Source organism: Argentina silus (assembly GCF_951799395.1).
Source record: "Argentina silus genome assembly, chromosome: Y".
NCBI classification, from domain to species: domain Eukaryota; kingdom Metazoa; phylum Chordata; class Actinopteri; order Argentiniformes; family Argentinidae; genus Argentina; species Argentina silus.
In genome coordinates, this window is record NC_139654.1 from 2,760,707 (window position 1) to 2,777,250 (window position 16,544).

Consider the following 16,544-nt stretch of genomic DNA (forward strand, 5'->3'; position numbering starts at 1 on the left):
ATTACACTGATGTTCTATTACACTAATGTTCTATTACACTGATGTTCTATTACACTAATGTTCTATTATACTAATGTTCTATTACACTAATGTTCTATTATACTAATGTTCTATTATACTAACGTTCTATTACACTAATGTTCTATTATACTAATGTTCTATTACACTAATGTTCTATTACACTAATGTTCTATTACACTAATGTTCTATTACACTGATGTTCTATTATACTAATGTTCTATTATACTAATGTTCTATTACACTAATGTTCTATTACACTGATGTTCTATTATACTAATGTTCTATTATACTAATGTTCTATTACACTAATGTTCTATTACACTGTTCTATTACACTAATGTTCTATTACACTGATGTTCTATTACACTAATGTTCTATTACACTAATGTTCTATTACACTGATGTTCTATTACACTAATGTTCTATTACACTGTTCTATTACACTAATGTTCTATTACACTAATGTTCTATTACACTAATGTTCTATTACACTAATGTTCTATTACACTGATGTTCTATTACACTGATGTTCTATTACACTAATGTTCTATTACACTGTTCTATTACACTAATGTTCTATTACACTAATGTTCTATTACACTAATGTTCTATTACACTGATGTTCTATTACACTGATGTTCTATTACACTGATGTTCTATTACACTAATGTTCTATTACACTGATGTTCTATTACACTGATGTTCTATTACACTAATGTTCTATTACACTGATGTTCTATTACACTGATGTTCTATTACACTAATGTTCTATTACACTAATGTTCTATTACACTGTTCTATTACACTAATGTTCTATTACACTGATGTTCTATTACACTGATGTTCTATTACACTAATGTTCTATTACACTGTTCTATTACACTGATGTTCTATTACACTAATGTTCTATTACACTAATGTTCTATTACACTGTTCTATTACACTAATGTTATATTACACTGATGTTCTATTACACTGTTCTATTACACTGATGTTCTATTACACTAATGTTCTATTACACTGATGTTCTATTACACTGATGTTCTATTACACTGTTCTATTACACTGATGTTCTATTACACTGTTCTATTACACTGATGTTCTATTACACTAATGTTCTATTACACTGATGTTCTATTACACTGTTCTATTACACTGATGTTCTATTACACTGATGTTCTATTACACTGTTCCATTATAAAAGATCTGTGATGTTATAAAGAATATTTCAGGTTCAAATTCTGGGTTTTTAGGATCCAGTGCTTATTGCTAACTGGCTGGATTCTAATCTCTCTGTTGTTGTAATACTAGTAAATGACCACCAGGTGGTGCCCCCATCTGAGGGCTAGAGGTCTGAGGGCTAGAGGTCTGGGGGTCTGGAGGTCTGGGTTCTGGGGGTCAGAGGTACTGCAGGGGACAGGTGAAGTCTTCTCATGAGAGCCATGCCTCCCATGGCAGGGAGCGGTACTGCAGGAGACAGGTGAAGTCTTCTCATGAGAGCCATGCCTCCCATGGCAGGGAGCGGTACTGCAGGGGACAGGTGAAGTCTTCTCATGAGAGCCATGCCTCCCATGGCAGGGAGCGGTACTGCAGGGGACAGGTGAAGTCTTCTCATGAGAGCCACGCCTCCCATGGCAGGGAGCGGTACTGCAGGGGACAGGTGAAGTCTTCTCATGAGAGCCATGCCTCCCATGGCAGGGAGCGGTACTGCAGAGGACAGGTGAAGTCTTCTCATGAGAGCCATGCCTCCCATGGCAGGGAGCGGTACTGCAGGGGACAGGTGAAGTCTTCTCATGAGAGCCATGCCTCCCATGGCCGGGAGCAGTACTGCAGGGGACAGGTGAAGTCTTCTCATGAGAGCCATGCCTCCCATGGCAGGGAGCGGTACTGCAGGGGACAGGTGAAGTCTTCTCATGAGAGCCATGCCTCCCATGGCAGGGAGCGGTACTGCAGGGGACAGGTGAAGTCTTCTCATGGGAGCCATGCCTCCCACAGCCCACAGACAGAGAGGGGAAAAGCAGCCTGCACCTTGGCTGCCCCTCACAATGTCACATGATGCATAGATATTACTGTACTAGATGATTACTATATAAAAATGAAGGAATACATGGAAAGTGAAGTTCAGAACATGTACAGCGCCTTCTGAAGGTATTCAGACCCCTTCACTTTTTACACATTTTCTTGTGTTATAGAGTAAATTTGAAATGGATTCAATTTAAAGAATTTGCCATCAATCCACACACAATACCCCAGAATGACAAAGCGAAAACACGATTTTTGACATTTCAGTACATTTATTAAAAGTGAAATACAAAAATACCTCATGGACAGAAATATTCAGACTTTTTGCTTTGACAGTCTTAAAATTAGTTAAAATGCAAAAATGTCATCAACAAATCACTCAATAAGTTGAATTGAGTACATCTTAATGCAAGGATAATAGTTCATGTCATTTCGGAATGAATATCTTTGTTTTTATAGGGTCTCTGATTTGCATAGGAATCAATTACACACTGTGTAGATTAGGATGTTCTGAAGACACTGTCCATGTTGTACTGACAGAGAAGGAGAGCTGTCTTCACATCCACTCCCTGCTATCTTACACACAGCAACGTAATCCAGCATCACAACTCAAACACCCAATCTAACCAACTCTTATATACATCCAGACACTCTCTCCTGTGTTATTCTCAGAGTTCATCATCAGTCTGATTTGATCATCTAATCATTCATCTGGATTGTCAGATGCATTTCCATCAAAAACAAACAAACATATATAAACAAATATATACATATTTTCTGTACCTGTAGTCTATTTCACTATCAGATGCATTTTTTAATAATTATATATATATATATATATATATATATACAGTAAGAAATAATATAACTACACACAACACACAACACCCTACACACTGGGAGAGGGAACATCTGTACATCCAACATCTCATTGAAAACACACCACTATCCAACTGCATCATGTTCTGATCCGTTATCTTTGAGCCTTTGGTGTTCAGTGTGATCTCCCTGAGACTAGTTTACACAGGGTCACTGAACAGTCATAGTCCCAAAGATAAAACCCTGGGTAGAGGGGCTCAGTGAATGTGGAGTGGAATGTGTGCAGGAGGGTCCGTGTGTCAGAGGAGACGCTGTAGAAGGACAGAGTCCCGGCCGGCCAGTCCAGATACACTCCTACTCTGTGGGAGCCAGAGGAGGGGACAGGTATGTCAGTGTCCTTATTATTGTGCCAGGCGGAGTAACTGTTACCAGAGCACCTCAGACTCCAGGACTTGTCATTGTTTCCCAACACACAGTCATCACCCAATCCTTTCCTGCTGATTCCTTTATATGTCACTCCTATATCAGCCCACCTCCCACTCCTCTCTACCTCCCAGTAACGGCGCCCAGTCAGACCCTCTCTACACAGCACCTGTGGACAGCGCTCAAATCTCTCTGGGTGATGAGGATACGGCTGCTTCTCTCTCCCCCGTGTCACCTTTCTGTTCTCCTCAGACAGAGAGAGGATTCTGGGTGCTGTGTTTGGGTCCAGTGTGAGCTCACAGGCATCTGATTGAGAGGGCAAAAATAATCATCAAATCAATACAATTGAATAACTTAAAATATTCACAATGTGATCTTGTTATGGTAACATTCTTTTTTTAACAAAATATTACTTATTAATTGAAAATGTTTTACAAGGGATATAACTAATTCACATTTACTAATATTTTAGATTTACATATGAATACAATACTGGTGCTCTGTTTGAACTCTGCTGTATCCTGGTTCTTGAGTAATATCACAGTCCTATTCTCTACAGCGGTGGTGACTTACATTTGATCAGCCCAGGTTTGAGCCTGCACTCTCCACCATGGTCCACACTATATCAACCACAGAAGAACCCACAGAGGTTGAATGACACTCACAATCATGTGGAAAATAGATACTGTGCATTAACCCTCCTATTATGTTCAAATAAAGTTACAACTTTGATGTTTCGGGTCAATTTGACCCGAGCAATGTAAACATGCAGAAAATGATTTTAACTGAAAGTCTTAACCAAGTTTCTATCTCAGCAACTTTAGGCCTTCCTACTGACCATCTTTATAGCCCAGTAAATAATACATGACTGCCCCCAACCTCCCCTTATACATCAAGTATTGATTGTATATGACTATTACGAAATATGCAAATCACTGTACTATCTCATTCATTGACCTAAAATGAAAAACAAATTATGTTTTGATGTTTGCAGGGCTTTATGTTGATATTAAATGCTCATTAAAGAGTTCAAATGCAGATTGTATGTCTTGTATATGACTGCTAGCATATCTGGTGGGGCCTGGAACCATTTTGATGACATTAGCTGCAGTCAGTCTACCCTGTCTTGTAACTGGGGATCCAGACCATAGGAGCTTTCCATTTTTGGATGTCATGTTAGTTCTTGGTGGTTGAGATATGACAAGGGGGTTTATTTGTGTTTGAGAAACTACAGGAGGGTCAGAATGTCCTATCTCACTGGCTTCATTCTCATCAGAGGAGGATGCCGCATAATCAGGGTCCTCCTCAACATTATCCTCTGTCTCAGACACATCCTCATCTATATCACTTCCATCCTGAAAGATCTGTGACAGAACCTCAGTTGCAGCAAATCTTTTCCTCTGTCTGGTGGTCATTTTCAAAATGTTTAGTTGAGGCACAAATGCAAAGAGAAATGGTTTAGAGGGCTGTGTGTGCAGCCCTGTGTGTGCAGCCCTTATTATAAGGTTGTCCCCATGTTGCATGAATTATCAAACTTCTCGCGGGAACTATGTTTGCCCCATCCTATATACTGCGAGAATTATCAGTGTTGTTGTGGGAACAATGTTTGCCCCACCCCACATACTGCGAGAATTATCAGAGTTCCCGCGGTTATATGTTTGCCCCACCCCCCATGCTGCGAGAATGATCAGAGTTGTTATGAGAACTGTCATAGTTGTTATGAGTCCTGTCAGATTTCTCGCGGGAAATTTGTCTTCCCTCTCTCATTACTTCTTGAATGATCAGAGATCTCGTGGGAACTGTTTTCTCCTCACAGACACACACACACACACACACACACGGATGGACACGCACACAGACAGACACACACACACACACACACACACACACACACACACAAGGAAGGACACACACACAGACACACACACACACACACACACAAATGAACGTGTAGGTGCCCTCAGTATCATCCAACACAACAAAAACGAGATAGAAATCAGGGTTTTATAGAACAATAGTGCTAGGGGTCAAAATGACCCTAACACGACCGATGCGTACAAAATGTGTACAGGACATGTTTTTATTTTTTTTTGGTTAATTTCATGTTTGCCTTGTTTACCCCATAAAGTTAGGAAAAGTCATAAAAAATCTAGCTGAAAAAAGTATGTTAACCATGTTTTTAGAGACAGTAAACATTGAATTGGGTCAAATTGACCCCTAACATAATAGGAGGGTTAATCTCATTGATACGTCCAGCCACATATTCAGCCTTTACCTGAGTGTCTGTAGTTTACAGAGTGGATCTTTCTGTACAGCAGAGAGCAGCGCCAGTCCTGAGTCTCCTGGGTGATTGTAGCTGAGGTCCAGCTCTCTCAGGTGGGAGGGCTTAGACCTCAGAGCTGAAGCCAGAGAAACAGAGCCTTCCTCTGGGACTCCACAACCTGACAACCTGGGGAAATAGTGTCACTCCATCTGATATCAAGAATCTGATTATTCCTCTCTAATGTACATGTGCAGCTTTAAATCCTCGTCATTTGGCAGTTGAAAGGCCACATATGAATGAGGAATACAAATAAATACATGTAGCCACACGATCACAGAGCGTGCAGACAGAGCAGCCCCCCATCTCACCTCACACACACACACACACACACACACACACACACACTACACACACACACACTACACACACACACACTACACACACACACACACACACACACACACACACACACACACACACACACACACACACACACACATGCACACACTATAGTAATTGATTGGAAGATAATGTACATTGTCTGTCTCAATTATTGACCCTTTCTGTGCAAGTATCATTGATTCCATAGAATGATAATGTAACACACACTTAGGAATGATGTGTCTGACAACAAGAATAGTCTCAGACCTCACCTCAGTGTCTGTAGTTGACATTGTGGACTCCCCAGTCCAGCAGAGAGCAGCTTCACCCCCCTGTCACCTAGATCATTATTACTGAGGTCCAGCTCTCTCAGGTGGCAGGAGTCTGAGCTGAGAGCTGAGGCCAACGCTTCACAGCATCTCCCAGTGTGGTGACATCCACTCAGCCTAAATGAGGTATACAAAAAAATTCATGCAGCCAAACGATCACTGTGGTGCAAGAATTCATGAGTGAGAGTTATAGTTGCTCTCTACAGGGGAGCAAGCAACCATGGATACATTTGTAGTCACTGAATTTCTACGTCTGGTAGAATATATTTGCTTGCATTTGGAATAGTGCAGTATTCTGTAGTCCCATAAGCTGATCTAAGGCCAGGTGGGTCAGGATTTGAGGAGGGCAAACATATTCAGAGAGTGCTGACAGAGCAGCCCCCCCTCCCACCACACACACACACACACACACACACACACACACACACACACACACACACACACACTATAGTAATTGGTTGGAAGATAATGTACATTGTCTGTCTCAACTACTGAGCCTTTCTGTGCAAGTATCATTGATTCCATAGAATAATAATGTAACATTCCTCTCTCTGCACTCTCTCACTTAGTAATGAAGTGTCTGACAACAAGAATAGTCTCAGACCTCACCTCAGTGTCTGTAGTTGACAGTGTGAACTCTCCAGTCCAGCAGAGAGCAGCTTCACCCCCCCGTCACCTAGATCATTATTACTGAGGTCCAGCTCTCTCAGGTGGCAGGAGTCTGAGCTGAGAGCTGAGGCCAACGCTTCACAGCATCTCTCTGTGAGGTGACATCCATTCAGCCTGAATGAGGAATACAAATAAATACATGCAGCCAAACGATCACTGTGGTGCATTATCATAAGAATTCATGATTCAAGCCAATCACAGGCAGGTTTGTAGTCATTGTTTTTCAAAGTGTGGTATATTTGCTAGCTATTATGTTAGTGCAGTATTGTGAAGCCCCATCAGGTGATCTAAGGCCAGATTGTTCAGGAATTGAGGAGAGTATTCAAAGAGTGCCCCCCCCCCCCACACACACACACTCTTTGAAATTCTACCTTTAATGATAAATAGAGCTGAAGATGATGTCATTATAAGCTGTACAATACATGATTGTTGCATTGTGTGCCTTATTGCTCCCTCCTTGATAGTGTGAGGGGAGACAGATTTCTCATCTGTCGTTTATGATATTGATATAATTAATAAAGCAAAACAATAATCTGTTTTAAATCAGTATGACCATGTCATGATGATTATATTTTTTCAGTCATACACTGTTCATTGATTCCTTTATGATTTTATGTAGAAACGGTATGAATCAAGACAGCCAGTCAGGTTGACATTGGTAATATCTGTCCCCTGTGTTATATCTGTTGGTGGGCATGTGCTGAGTCAGCTGCAAGGCCATCCTGACCTAAAGGTCGGCATCTTGTTATTGAACTATGCATGTGTTGCTGTCCCTATGAAATGGTTACTCAAAAACACCCCATCTGAGATAGGTAAGACGGTATCCTTCATCGCTTTTTTTTTAAACTATGAAGACCGCTCAGATTGTGGACCTTATATTGACTTATTCATCTTTTTGGAGGGGAAAGTAGTCCTAGGTTAAGGGTGCATGCACGGGATGACGTTCTGGGAGTTGACAAAAGTAAAAGGTGGAATGCAAATAAAGTGGTAGGACTAGTGTTGTCACAGTGAAGAGTTTAGGAATTGATTGGAAGATCATGTAAATGTTCTGTCTCCATCATTGAGATTTGCAGAGCAAGTGTCATTGATAATGTAACACACTTAGGACTGATGTGTCTGACAACAAGAATAGTCTCAGACCTCAACTCAGTGTCATTATGATAATAATTCATGAGTGAGAGTTATAGTTGCTCTCATCACGGGAGCAATTAACCATAGATACATTTGTAGTCACTGGATTTCTACGTCTGGTATAATGTATTTGCTAGCTATTGGGTTATTGCAGTATTGTGTGAGCTGATCTAAGGCCATGTGGGTCAGGAATTGAGGGTGGAACCATATTCACTGGGTGCAGACAGAGCAGCCCCCCCTGCCACCGCACGCACACACGCACACACAACACACACACACACACACACACACATACACACTATATAGTAATTGACTGGAAGATAATGTGCATAGTCTGTCTAAATTATTGAGCCTTTCTGTGCAAGTATCATTGATTCCATAGAATGATAATGTAGCACACTTAGAAGTGATGTGTCTGACAACAAGAATAGTCTCAGACCTCACCTCAGTGTCTGTAGTTGACAGTGTGGACTCCCCACTCCAGCAGAGAGCAGCTTCATCCCCCAGTCACCTAGATCATTATTACTGAGGTCCAGCTCTCTCAGGTGGCAGGAGTCTGAGCTGAGAGCTGAGGCCAATGCTTCACAGCATCTCTCTGTGAGGTCACATCCATTCAGCCTGAATCAGGAATACAAATAAATACATGCAGCCAAACAATAACTGTGGTGCAGGAATTCATGAGTGAGAGTTATAGTTGCTCTCAACAGGGGAGCAAGCAATCTTGGATACATTTGTAGTCACTGGATTTCTACGTCTGGTATAATGTATTTGATAGCTATTGGGTTAGTGCAGTATTGTGTAGTCCCATGAGCTGATCTAAGGCCAGGTGGGTCAGGATTGGAGGAGGGCAAACATATTCAGAGAGTGAAGACAGAGCAGCCTCCCACCACACACACACGCACACGCACACGCACACGCACACGCACACACACACACACACACACACACACACACACACACACACACACACCACACCACACCACACCACACACACACACCACACACACACACACACACACACACACACTATAGTAATTGATTGGAAGATAATGTACATTGTCTATCTCAATTATTGATCCTTTCTGTGCAAGTATCATTGATTCCATAGAATGATAATGTAACAGACACTTAGGAATGATCCGTCTGGCAACAAGAATAGTCTCAGACCTCACCTCAGTGTCTGTAGTTGACAGTGTGGACTCCCCAGTCCAGCAGAGAGCAGCTTCACTCCCCCGTCACCTAGATCATTTTGACTGAGGTCCAGCTCTCTCAGGTGGCAGGAGTCTGAGCTGAGAGCTGAGGCCAACGCTTCACAGCATCTCTCTGTGAGGTGACATCCATTCAGCCTGAATGAGGAGTACAAATAAATACATGCAGCCAAACGATCACTGTGGTGCAAGAATTTATGAGTGAGAGTTATAGTTGCTCTCAACAGGGGAACAAGCAACCATGGATACATTTGTAGTGATCGGATTTCTACATCTGGTATAATGTATTTGCTAGCTATTGGGTTAGTGCAGTATTATCTAGTCCCATTATATATATATATATATATATATATATATATATATATATATATATATATATATATATATCAGTATTTTGGAGTCCCATGAGCTGATCTAAGGCCAGGTGGGTCAGGATTTGAGGAGAGTAAAGTTATTCAGAGAGTGAAGACAGAGCAGCCCCCCCTGTCACCACACACATGCACACGCGCACACACACACACACACACACACACACACACACACACACACACACACACACACACACACACACACACACACACACACACACACAGGTCAGGATTTGAGGAGCTAGGTAACCATATATTTACCATAAAATTACATTTTCGTCCAAATCCCTTACATGGGTTGTTTTGGTATTTTAACATATTTCACTAGAAAAACATGTTTTCTAATCATTTCACTTCATTTTAAAGGTGAAATCATCATGTATCCATACATTTCATGCCTTAAATGATGGATTGAGCTTTCAGTTGGAGATTAGTGGCGAGCTCCTTCCAACTGCACCAACTGTAAACTCACTGGCTAGAGAACTGAGTCATTCCACTTTCACTAAAATAAAGCTGACAAACTCATTAGCTGAACTGTGAACACAGCCAGCCATGTTATTATATATGCTACCTATGTTATTTGCTTAATGTCAGACCAAAAGTCTTCATTTGAGCCGCGGTGTGAGTATCTGTGGTGCCGCAAGTGGAATGCGATAGTCGTTAGGTTAAAAACTGAGTCAACGTCAGGAGTGGATTTCTCCAAACCAGTGTTCAGTACTGCAACTGGAACTGGCTCTTTCTACCTCATTATTGGGAGTCAAGACACAAAGCGACTGAACATGTTGGAGCAGGTCACATATTTGTGTGTCAATAAAACATGAAAGACAAGGATGCAATCAATTAATGAATGACTTTTGACCATGTGCTCAATAACTCAGTTTCTTCCATTTAATCCGTAAATCATAATAAGTCATCACTTACTCCATTCATAACCCAAGTTTCAATACAGTGTTTTGTCCATCTACTTACAGTGCCGTCTTAGAGGCTGTGACCACTGGCAGCAGCCTCAGAAGACCCTCTTCTAATCTGGAGTATTTCTTCAGGTCAAAGACATCCAGGTCTTCTTCTGAAGTCAGCAACACAAAGACCAGAGCTGACCACTGTGCATGTGAGAGTTGGGCTTCTGAGAGACGTCCTGAGGTCAGGGAGCTTTGGATCTCCTCCACTAGAGAACGGTCATTCATCTCATTCAGACAGTGGAACAGATTGATACACCTCTCTGGAGAGGGATTCTCCCTGATCTTCTCCTTGACATACTTGACTGTTTCCTCATTGGTCTGTGAGCTGCTTCCTGTCTGTGTCAGAAGGCCTCGTAGGAGATTCTGATTGGACTCCAGTGAGAGGCCCAGGAGGAAGCGGAGGAACAGGTCCAGGTGACCATTCTCACTCTGTAAGGCCTGGTCCACTGCACTCTTGTGTAGGTTGATGATGGGGTTGATCAGTGGTGTGTCAATCTTTCGTTTGCGGCTGAGTGATGACTGTAGGTTCCAGGATAAGGATTTCTGTTTGACCAGTGGATTCTCATTGCTGTGGTTGAATGTGAGGAACACATATAAAGCAGCTAGAAACTCCTGGATGCTCAGATGCACAAAGCTGAACACATTGTGCAGCCCAAACTCCTCTCTGAAGATCTGAGTGCACACTCCCGAGTACACTGTGGCTTCTGTGACATCAATGCCACACTCTCTCAAGTCTTCCTCATAGAAGATCAGATTGCCATTTTCCAGCTGTTTGAAGGCCAGTTTTCCCAGTGACAGAATTAGCTCTTTATCCCACTGTGGATCTCTGTCATGGTCTCCAAGGTACTTCACATTCTTCTGTTTTGTCTGAAATACCAGGAAGTGTGTGTACATCTGTGTCAGAGTCTTGGGCATCTCTCCTCTCTCTGCTTCACCCAACAGTCTCTCTAGGGTAGTGGCTGAGAGCCAACAGAACACTGGTATGTGGCACATGATGTGGAGGCTCCTTGATGACTTCATGTGTGTGTTGATTCTGCTGGCCAGGTTCTCATCACTGATTCTCTTCCTGAAGTACTCCTCCTTCTGTGGGTTGTTGAACCCTCGTACCTCTGTCACCTGGTCAACACACTCAGGAGGGATCTGATTGGCTGCTGCAGGTCGGGAGGTTATCCAGAGGAGAGCAGAGGGAAGCAGATTCCCCTTGATGAGGTTTGTCAGCAGCACGTCCACTGAGGTTGACTCTGTGGCATCGCAACATGTCCCGTTGTTCTTGAAGTCGAGAGGAAGTCGACACTCATCGAGACCATCAAAGATTAACAGAACTTTATACTTGTCAAAGTTGGAGATTCCTGATTCTTTTATTTCAATGAAGAAATGACCAAGAAGTTCATTCAAACTGCATTTCTTCTCTTTCATTAAATTCAGCTCCCGAAAAGGAAGAGGAAATATGAACTGGACATCCTGATTGGCTTTTCCTTCAGCCCAGTCCGTAATGAACTTCTGAGTTGAGACTGTTTTTCCAATGCCAGCGACTCCCTTTGTCAGCACATTTCTCATTGGTTTGTCTTGTCCAGGTAAAGGCTTGAAGATTTCGTTGCATTTGATTGGTGTCTCCTGTGTTGCTTGTCTCCTGGATGCTGTCTCAATCTGTCTGACCTCATGTTCGTTATTGACCTCTCCACTTCCACCCTCTGTGATGTAGACCTCTGTGTAGACCTTATCGAGAAGTATTGGGTTGCCTTGCTTAGCTATTCCCTCAAATACACACTGAAACTTCGTCTTCAGGGTGGACTTGAGTTCATGTTGGCACACCACAGCAAGCTCATCTGAATGACAAAACAATTAAAAAAATATTCCAGGCACATTTTACATTAAGTTGACCCAATACCTGCAGTAACTGTAAATATATATATATATATATGCCATTTAGCTGACGCTTTTATCCAAAGCGACTTGCATTGCAGTGAGTGCATACAATTCAGTATATGTGGTCCCAGGAGGAATCAAACCCACAACCTTAGCGTTGTTAAAGCCATGCTCTACCGACTGAGCCACAGAGGACCACATGTTGTATTAATTAACAAGATGTTATATAGTAATTCATTATTAATTAATTATATAGTAATTAATGACATAGTATGTAGTGTAGTTGAATGATATATTACTACACGTTTAGGAAAGAACAGTCCTTATTCCATCTGTGTTATAGGAAACTGTCCAAACCCATTACTATGCAATTATACAGAAACAACCAATCTTGTTACTGGAGTAATTACAGAGACACTAAGTTATAGAGGCAACATAACATAAACATTGACCAAATGGGGATATACATCATAATTACAGTTAGTGGTGTTTGTATTTCCAATAATATTTCAGCCCAGTAACACATCTCTGTAAAAACACATGAGGTCTCTTACGTTTCTCCAGTGTGTCAGCGAGCTCCTTCTGGTTCATGTTCCTCAGGACGTGCAGTGTGATCTTCAGAGCCCCTTCTCTGGCACTGCTCTCCTGCTTCTCTTCTTCTTCATCATCCACCACTTCCTCTTCCTCCCCCTGACTCTCAATGCACTCTGGGTAGTCTTGAGAAATAAGCCTCTTGAACCTCTTCAGCTCATTTCTCATTAAAGTGATGACATTGTCTTCAAGCAACTTAAACATTTAGAAAAATAAAGTGGAGTGAGATAGACAATAATGGGTAAACCTTTACACACAGTAGAGAGACTAAATACAAAAAACACATTGCTTGACTTTGGCATGCAATTGAAACAAGAAAAAAATAACTTTTGTATGGGGATGACTTTGCCATCTTCAATGTCATACTTTCTATTTAGCTCACCCTGAATATGAAGGCCAGTTCACTTTGACTCTGGACAGACTGACCACTGGGAATCTCTGACTCTGGTCTCTCCACAGGGTCTCTGGGGATTATGGGTTAAACAATAAATAAGCAGATTTCTTTATCCAGAGAAGTGTGAATGAGGCTGTTGGGTGACATGCAGCGTTCGGCCTGTAGAGGGAGCTACAGGACTGTGGCCAGGGTTACGGAAGCGAGGCTGGTTGCGCACCTGTTGCGAATGAAGTTCGCACCTGAATGAAGCCTCGCTAACGAAAGGGTTTAAGATGTGTGTGCTTTCGGCGGAAAGAACGACAACTGAAAAGTTGCCGAATGTTTGGAGGGATGCCATATACAAACGGAACTAAAAAACTTGATGAATAAACGGGACCATTCCCTCACCACACCACTGTGTCCGCCTCTGTGTGCAACGGAACCTGTTACAGAGGCCCAGTTTCGCAAATAGAATAACTTCAGAGTGCATACCGCTAAACATAGTTCCTGGGTCAGATGAATATTACAAAAAACTAACATTGGTGGACGGTGTAACCAGTCCAAATTAATATATCTGTATTGTCAGTAGCTTTTAGGTTTTTAGTGTCCATCTCCCAACAGGATCCACTCTCCTCCTCCGTGGACACGCCTTCTAGTGAGTGTTGTAACACTGTCTGTTGCTACAGAATGCATTGAACAACAGTATATCTACATTCCTGTGTCGAACACAAAGACACCAACATTCTCACATTCATTAACAGGAGACAGTGAACAGCACACTCTGAGGACCTCATGAAACAAAGAGGTGGCGTAGTCTAGCAGTTAGTTCATCACATCCCCCATGATACACCTACCCTTGTTTAGCAGTGACGGTTCCTTGTCTGAAGTGTATTGGACGGCCCATAGAGTGGTCACTCTTCATGGACACACAGTTGGGTACAGCTGAGGCTGGTCTCTCCTGCTGGACCCTGTCAAACACAAAGACACCAACATTCTCACATTCATTAACAGGAGACAATGAACAGCACATGTTCATGAGTGGGTATCTGTGTTGTCAGACACCAATATTCTCACATGTTTAACAGAAGATAATGGATGTCATGTGTTCATATGAGTGTGTGTTTGTGTGTTGTTAGAATATTGACTACGTGAAACAAACAGGTGGCGTAGTCTAGCTGTTAGTTCATCACATCCCCCATGATACACCTACCATTGTTTAGCAGTGCTGGTTCCTTGTCTGAAGTGTATTGGATGGCCCATAGAGTGGTCACTCTTCATGGACACACAGCTAGGTACAGGTGAGGCTTGTCTCTCCTGCTGGACCCTGTCAAACACAAAGACACCAACATTCTCACATTCATTAACAGGAGACAATGAACAGCACATGTTCATGAGTGGGTATCTGTGTTGTCAGACACCAATATTCTCATATGTTTAACAGAAGATAATGGATGTCATGTGTTCATATGAGTGTGTGTTTGTGTGTTGTTAGAATATTGACTACGTGAAACAAACAGGTGGCGTAGTCTAGCTGTTAGTTCATCACATCCCCCATGATACACCTACCATTGTTTAGCAGTGCTGGTTCCTTGTCTGAAGTGTATTGGATGGTCCATAGAGTGGTCACTCTTCATGGACACACAGCTAGGTACAGGTGAGGCTGGTCTCTCCTGCTGGACCCTGCATTACAAGGTGGAGTTGTGTTTTTAAATGTGCCATATGAGCTGAGCTTCGAGAGCCAGTTCCACAGCAGGGTGGCATTGTGAAGGACAGAGTGTTAATGAACGTGTCTTTGTTTCATTCAGGGGATCCCCATTACCATGGAGGGTTGGGGTGCGCTGGGAGGAGGAGAGTGGGGACGGTGTAACCAGTCCAAATTAATATATCTGTATTGTCAGTAGCTTTTAGGTTTTTAGTGGCCATCTCCCTCCAGGATCCACTCTCCTTCTCCGTGGACACTCCTTCTAGTGAGTGTTGTAACACTGTCTGTTGCTCCAGTATGCATTGAACTACAGTATATCTACATTCCTCTGTCTAACATTAATCTGGTTATGAATGAAGTATCTGTCATCATCATCATCATCATCATCATCAGTATCATAATCTTCATGGTAAATGCCCTCCAGAGACTCTTGTCTTACCCCATGTCTTCAACCTCCGCAGAGAGACTCATTTTCGAGGCAGTGGTCCCCTCCTCTTTCTCCCCAGAGAGACTCATTTTAGAGGCAGTGGTCCCCTCCTCTCTCTCCCCAGAGAGACTCATTTTAGAGGCAGTGGTCCCCTCCTCTCTCTCCCCAGAGAGACTCATTTTAGAGGCAGTGGTCCCCTCCTCTCTCTCCCCAGAGAGACTCATTTTAGAGGCAGTGGTCCCCTCCTCTCTCTCCTCTCCTCAAAGAACCTCCTGCTATAAACCCAATGAACACACGCAGCACGTTAAAGGAGACCAAAGACCACACACACACACACACACACACACACACACACACACACTCACGCACGATTTTCATGCTGCAGGAAATAAACATAAAAGAATGACCGAATGATTTCCCTATTATATGAAATTAAATGAATATTTCATTGATGATGTGATGTGGGACTCACTCAACAAGGTCTATGCAGGGTTCAAGAGTCACGGTTGTCTGCTGGTCCAGGACAAGTTCTAGGCAGGGTTCAACAGTCGCGGTTGTCTGCTGGTCCAGGACAAGGTCAATGTCTGGTCAGACAACTGGAATGTTGAGTCAACTTGTCTGAAGGGAGAAGCAAATCTTCAGCAACAGTTCTTTGTAACTGACTCGGTCAACGCCTCCCATTTGCTGTACAACGTGTAGTAGAGAGCTGCGTGTGTCGAGGAGGGCCACATCTCTCTCTCCTCTTCCCTCTGTACCGAGCCGAGCTTCTCCTTTCTACTCTGAGGAGGTGTGTACACCATATAGACTAGGGTAGATTTTCTGATTCACTGTCAGATAGAGATATATAATATGTACACATATACAGTATATATATTAAAAATAATGTGATTGTTTTTTTTTTGTGAGCTATCCCTTGTGAGCTATCCCAGGGAGGAGGTCCAGCACCTAACAGTGTGGTGCACCGACAACAACTTCCTGGCTCTCAACACCAG

At 42.5% G+C, this 16,544-nt stretch overlaps 1 protein-coding gene across 2 annotated transcripts; it reads right to left on the minus strand.

The window, feature by feature from the left end:
• Positions 1-2,304: 2,304 nt before the first annotated feature.
• Positions 2,305-16,135, minus strand: LOC310823894 (uncharacterized protein). 2 transcript variants are annotated; one of them, XM_083696828.1, is made up of 15 exons: positions 16,025-16,135; positions 15,565-15,827; positions 14,990-15,103; positions 14,634-14,747; positions 14,278-14,391; positions 13,433-13,514; positions 13,014-13,245; positions 10,604-12,419; positions 9,231-9,404; positions 8,503-8,676; positions 6,868-7,041; positions 6,202-6,375; positions 5,561-5,734; positions 3,859-3,905; positions 2,305-3,591 (listed from the first exon to the last, which is right to left on the minus strand). In XM_083696828.1, the coding sequence occupies exons 2-15, from the start codon at positions 15,774-15,776 to the stop codon at positions 3,038-3,040; spliced, it is 4,155 nt and encodes a 1,384-aa protein (XP_083552954.1). In that variant the 5' UTR covers positions 15,777-15,827; positions 16,025-16,135; the 3' UTR covers positions 2,305-3,037. The 2 variants fall into 2 exon arrangements, with proteins under 2 accessions (XP_083552954.1, XP_083552955.1); XM_083696829.1 differs by lacking the exon at positions 8,503-8,676.
• Between the last annotated feature and the right edge of the window lie 409 nt (positions 16,136-16,544).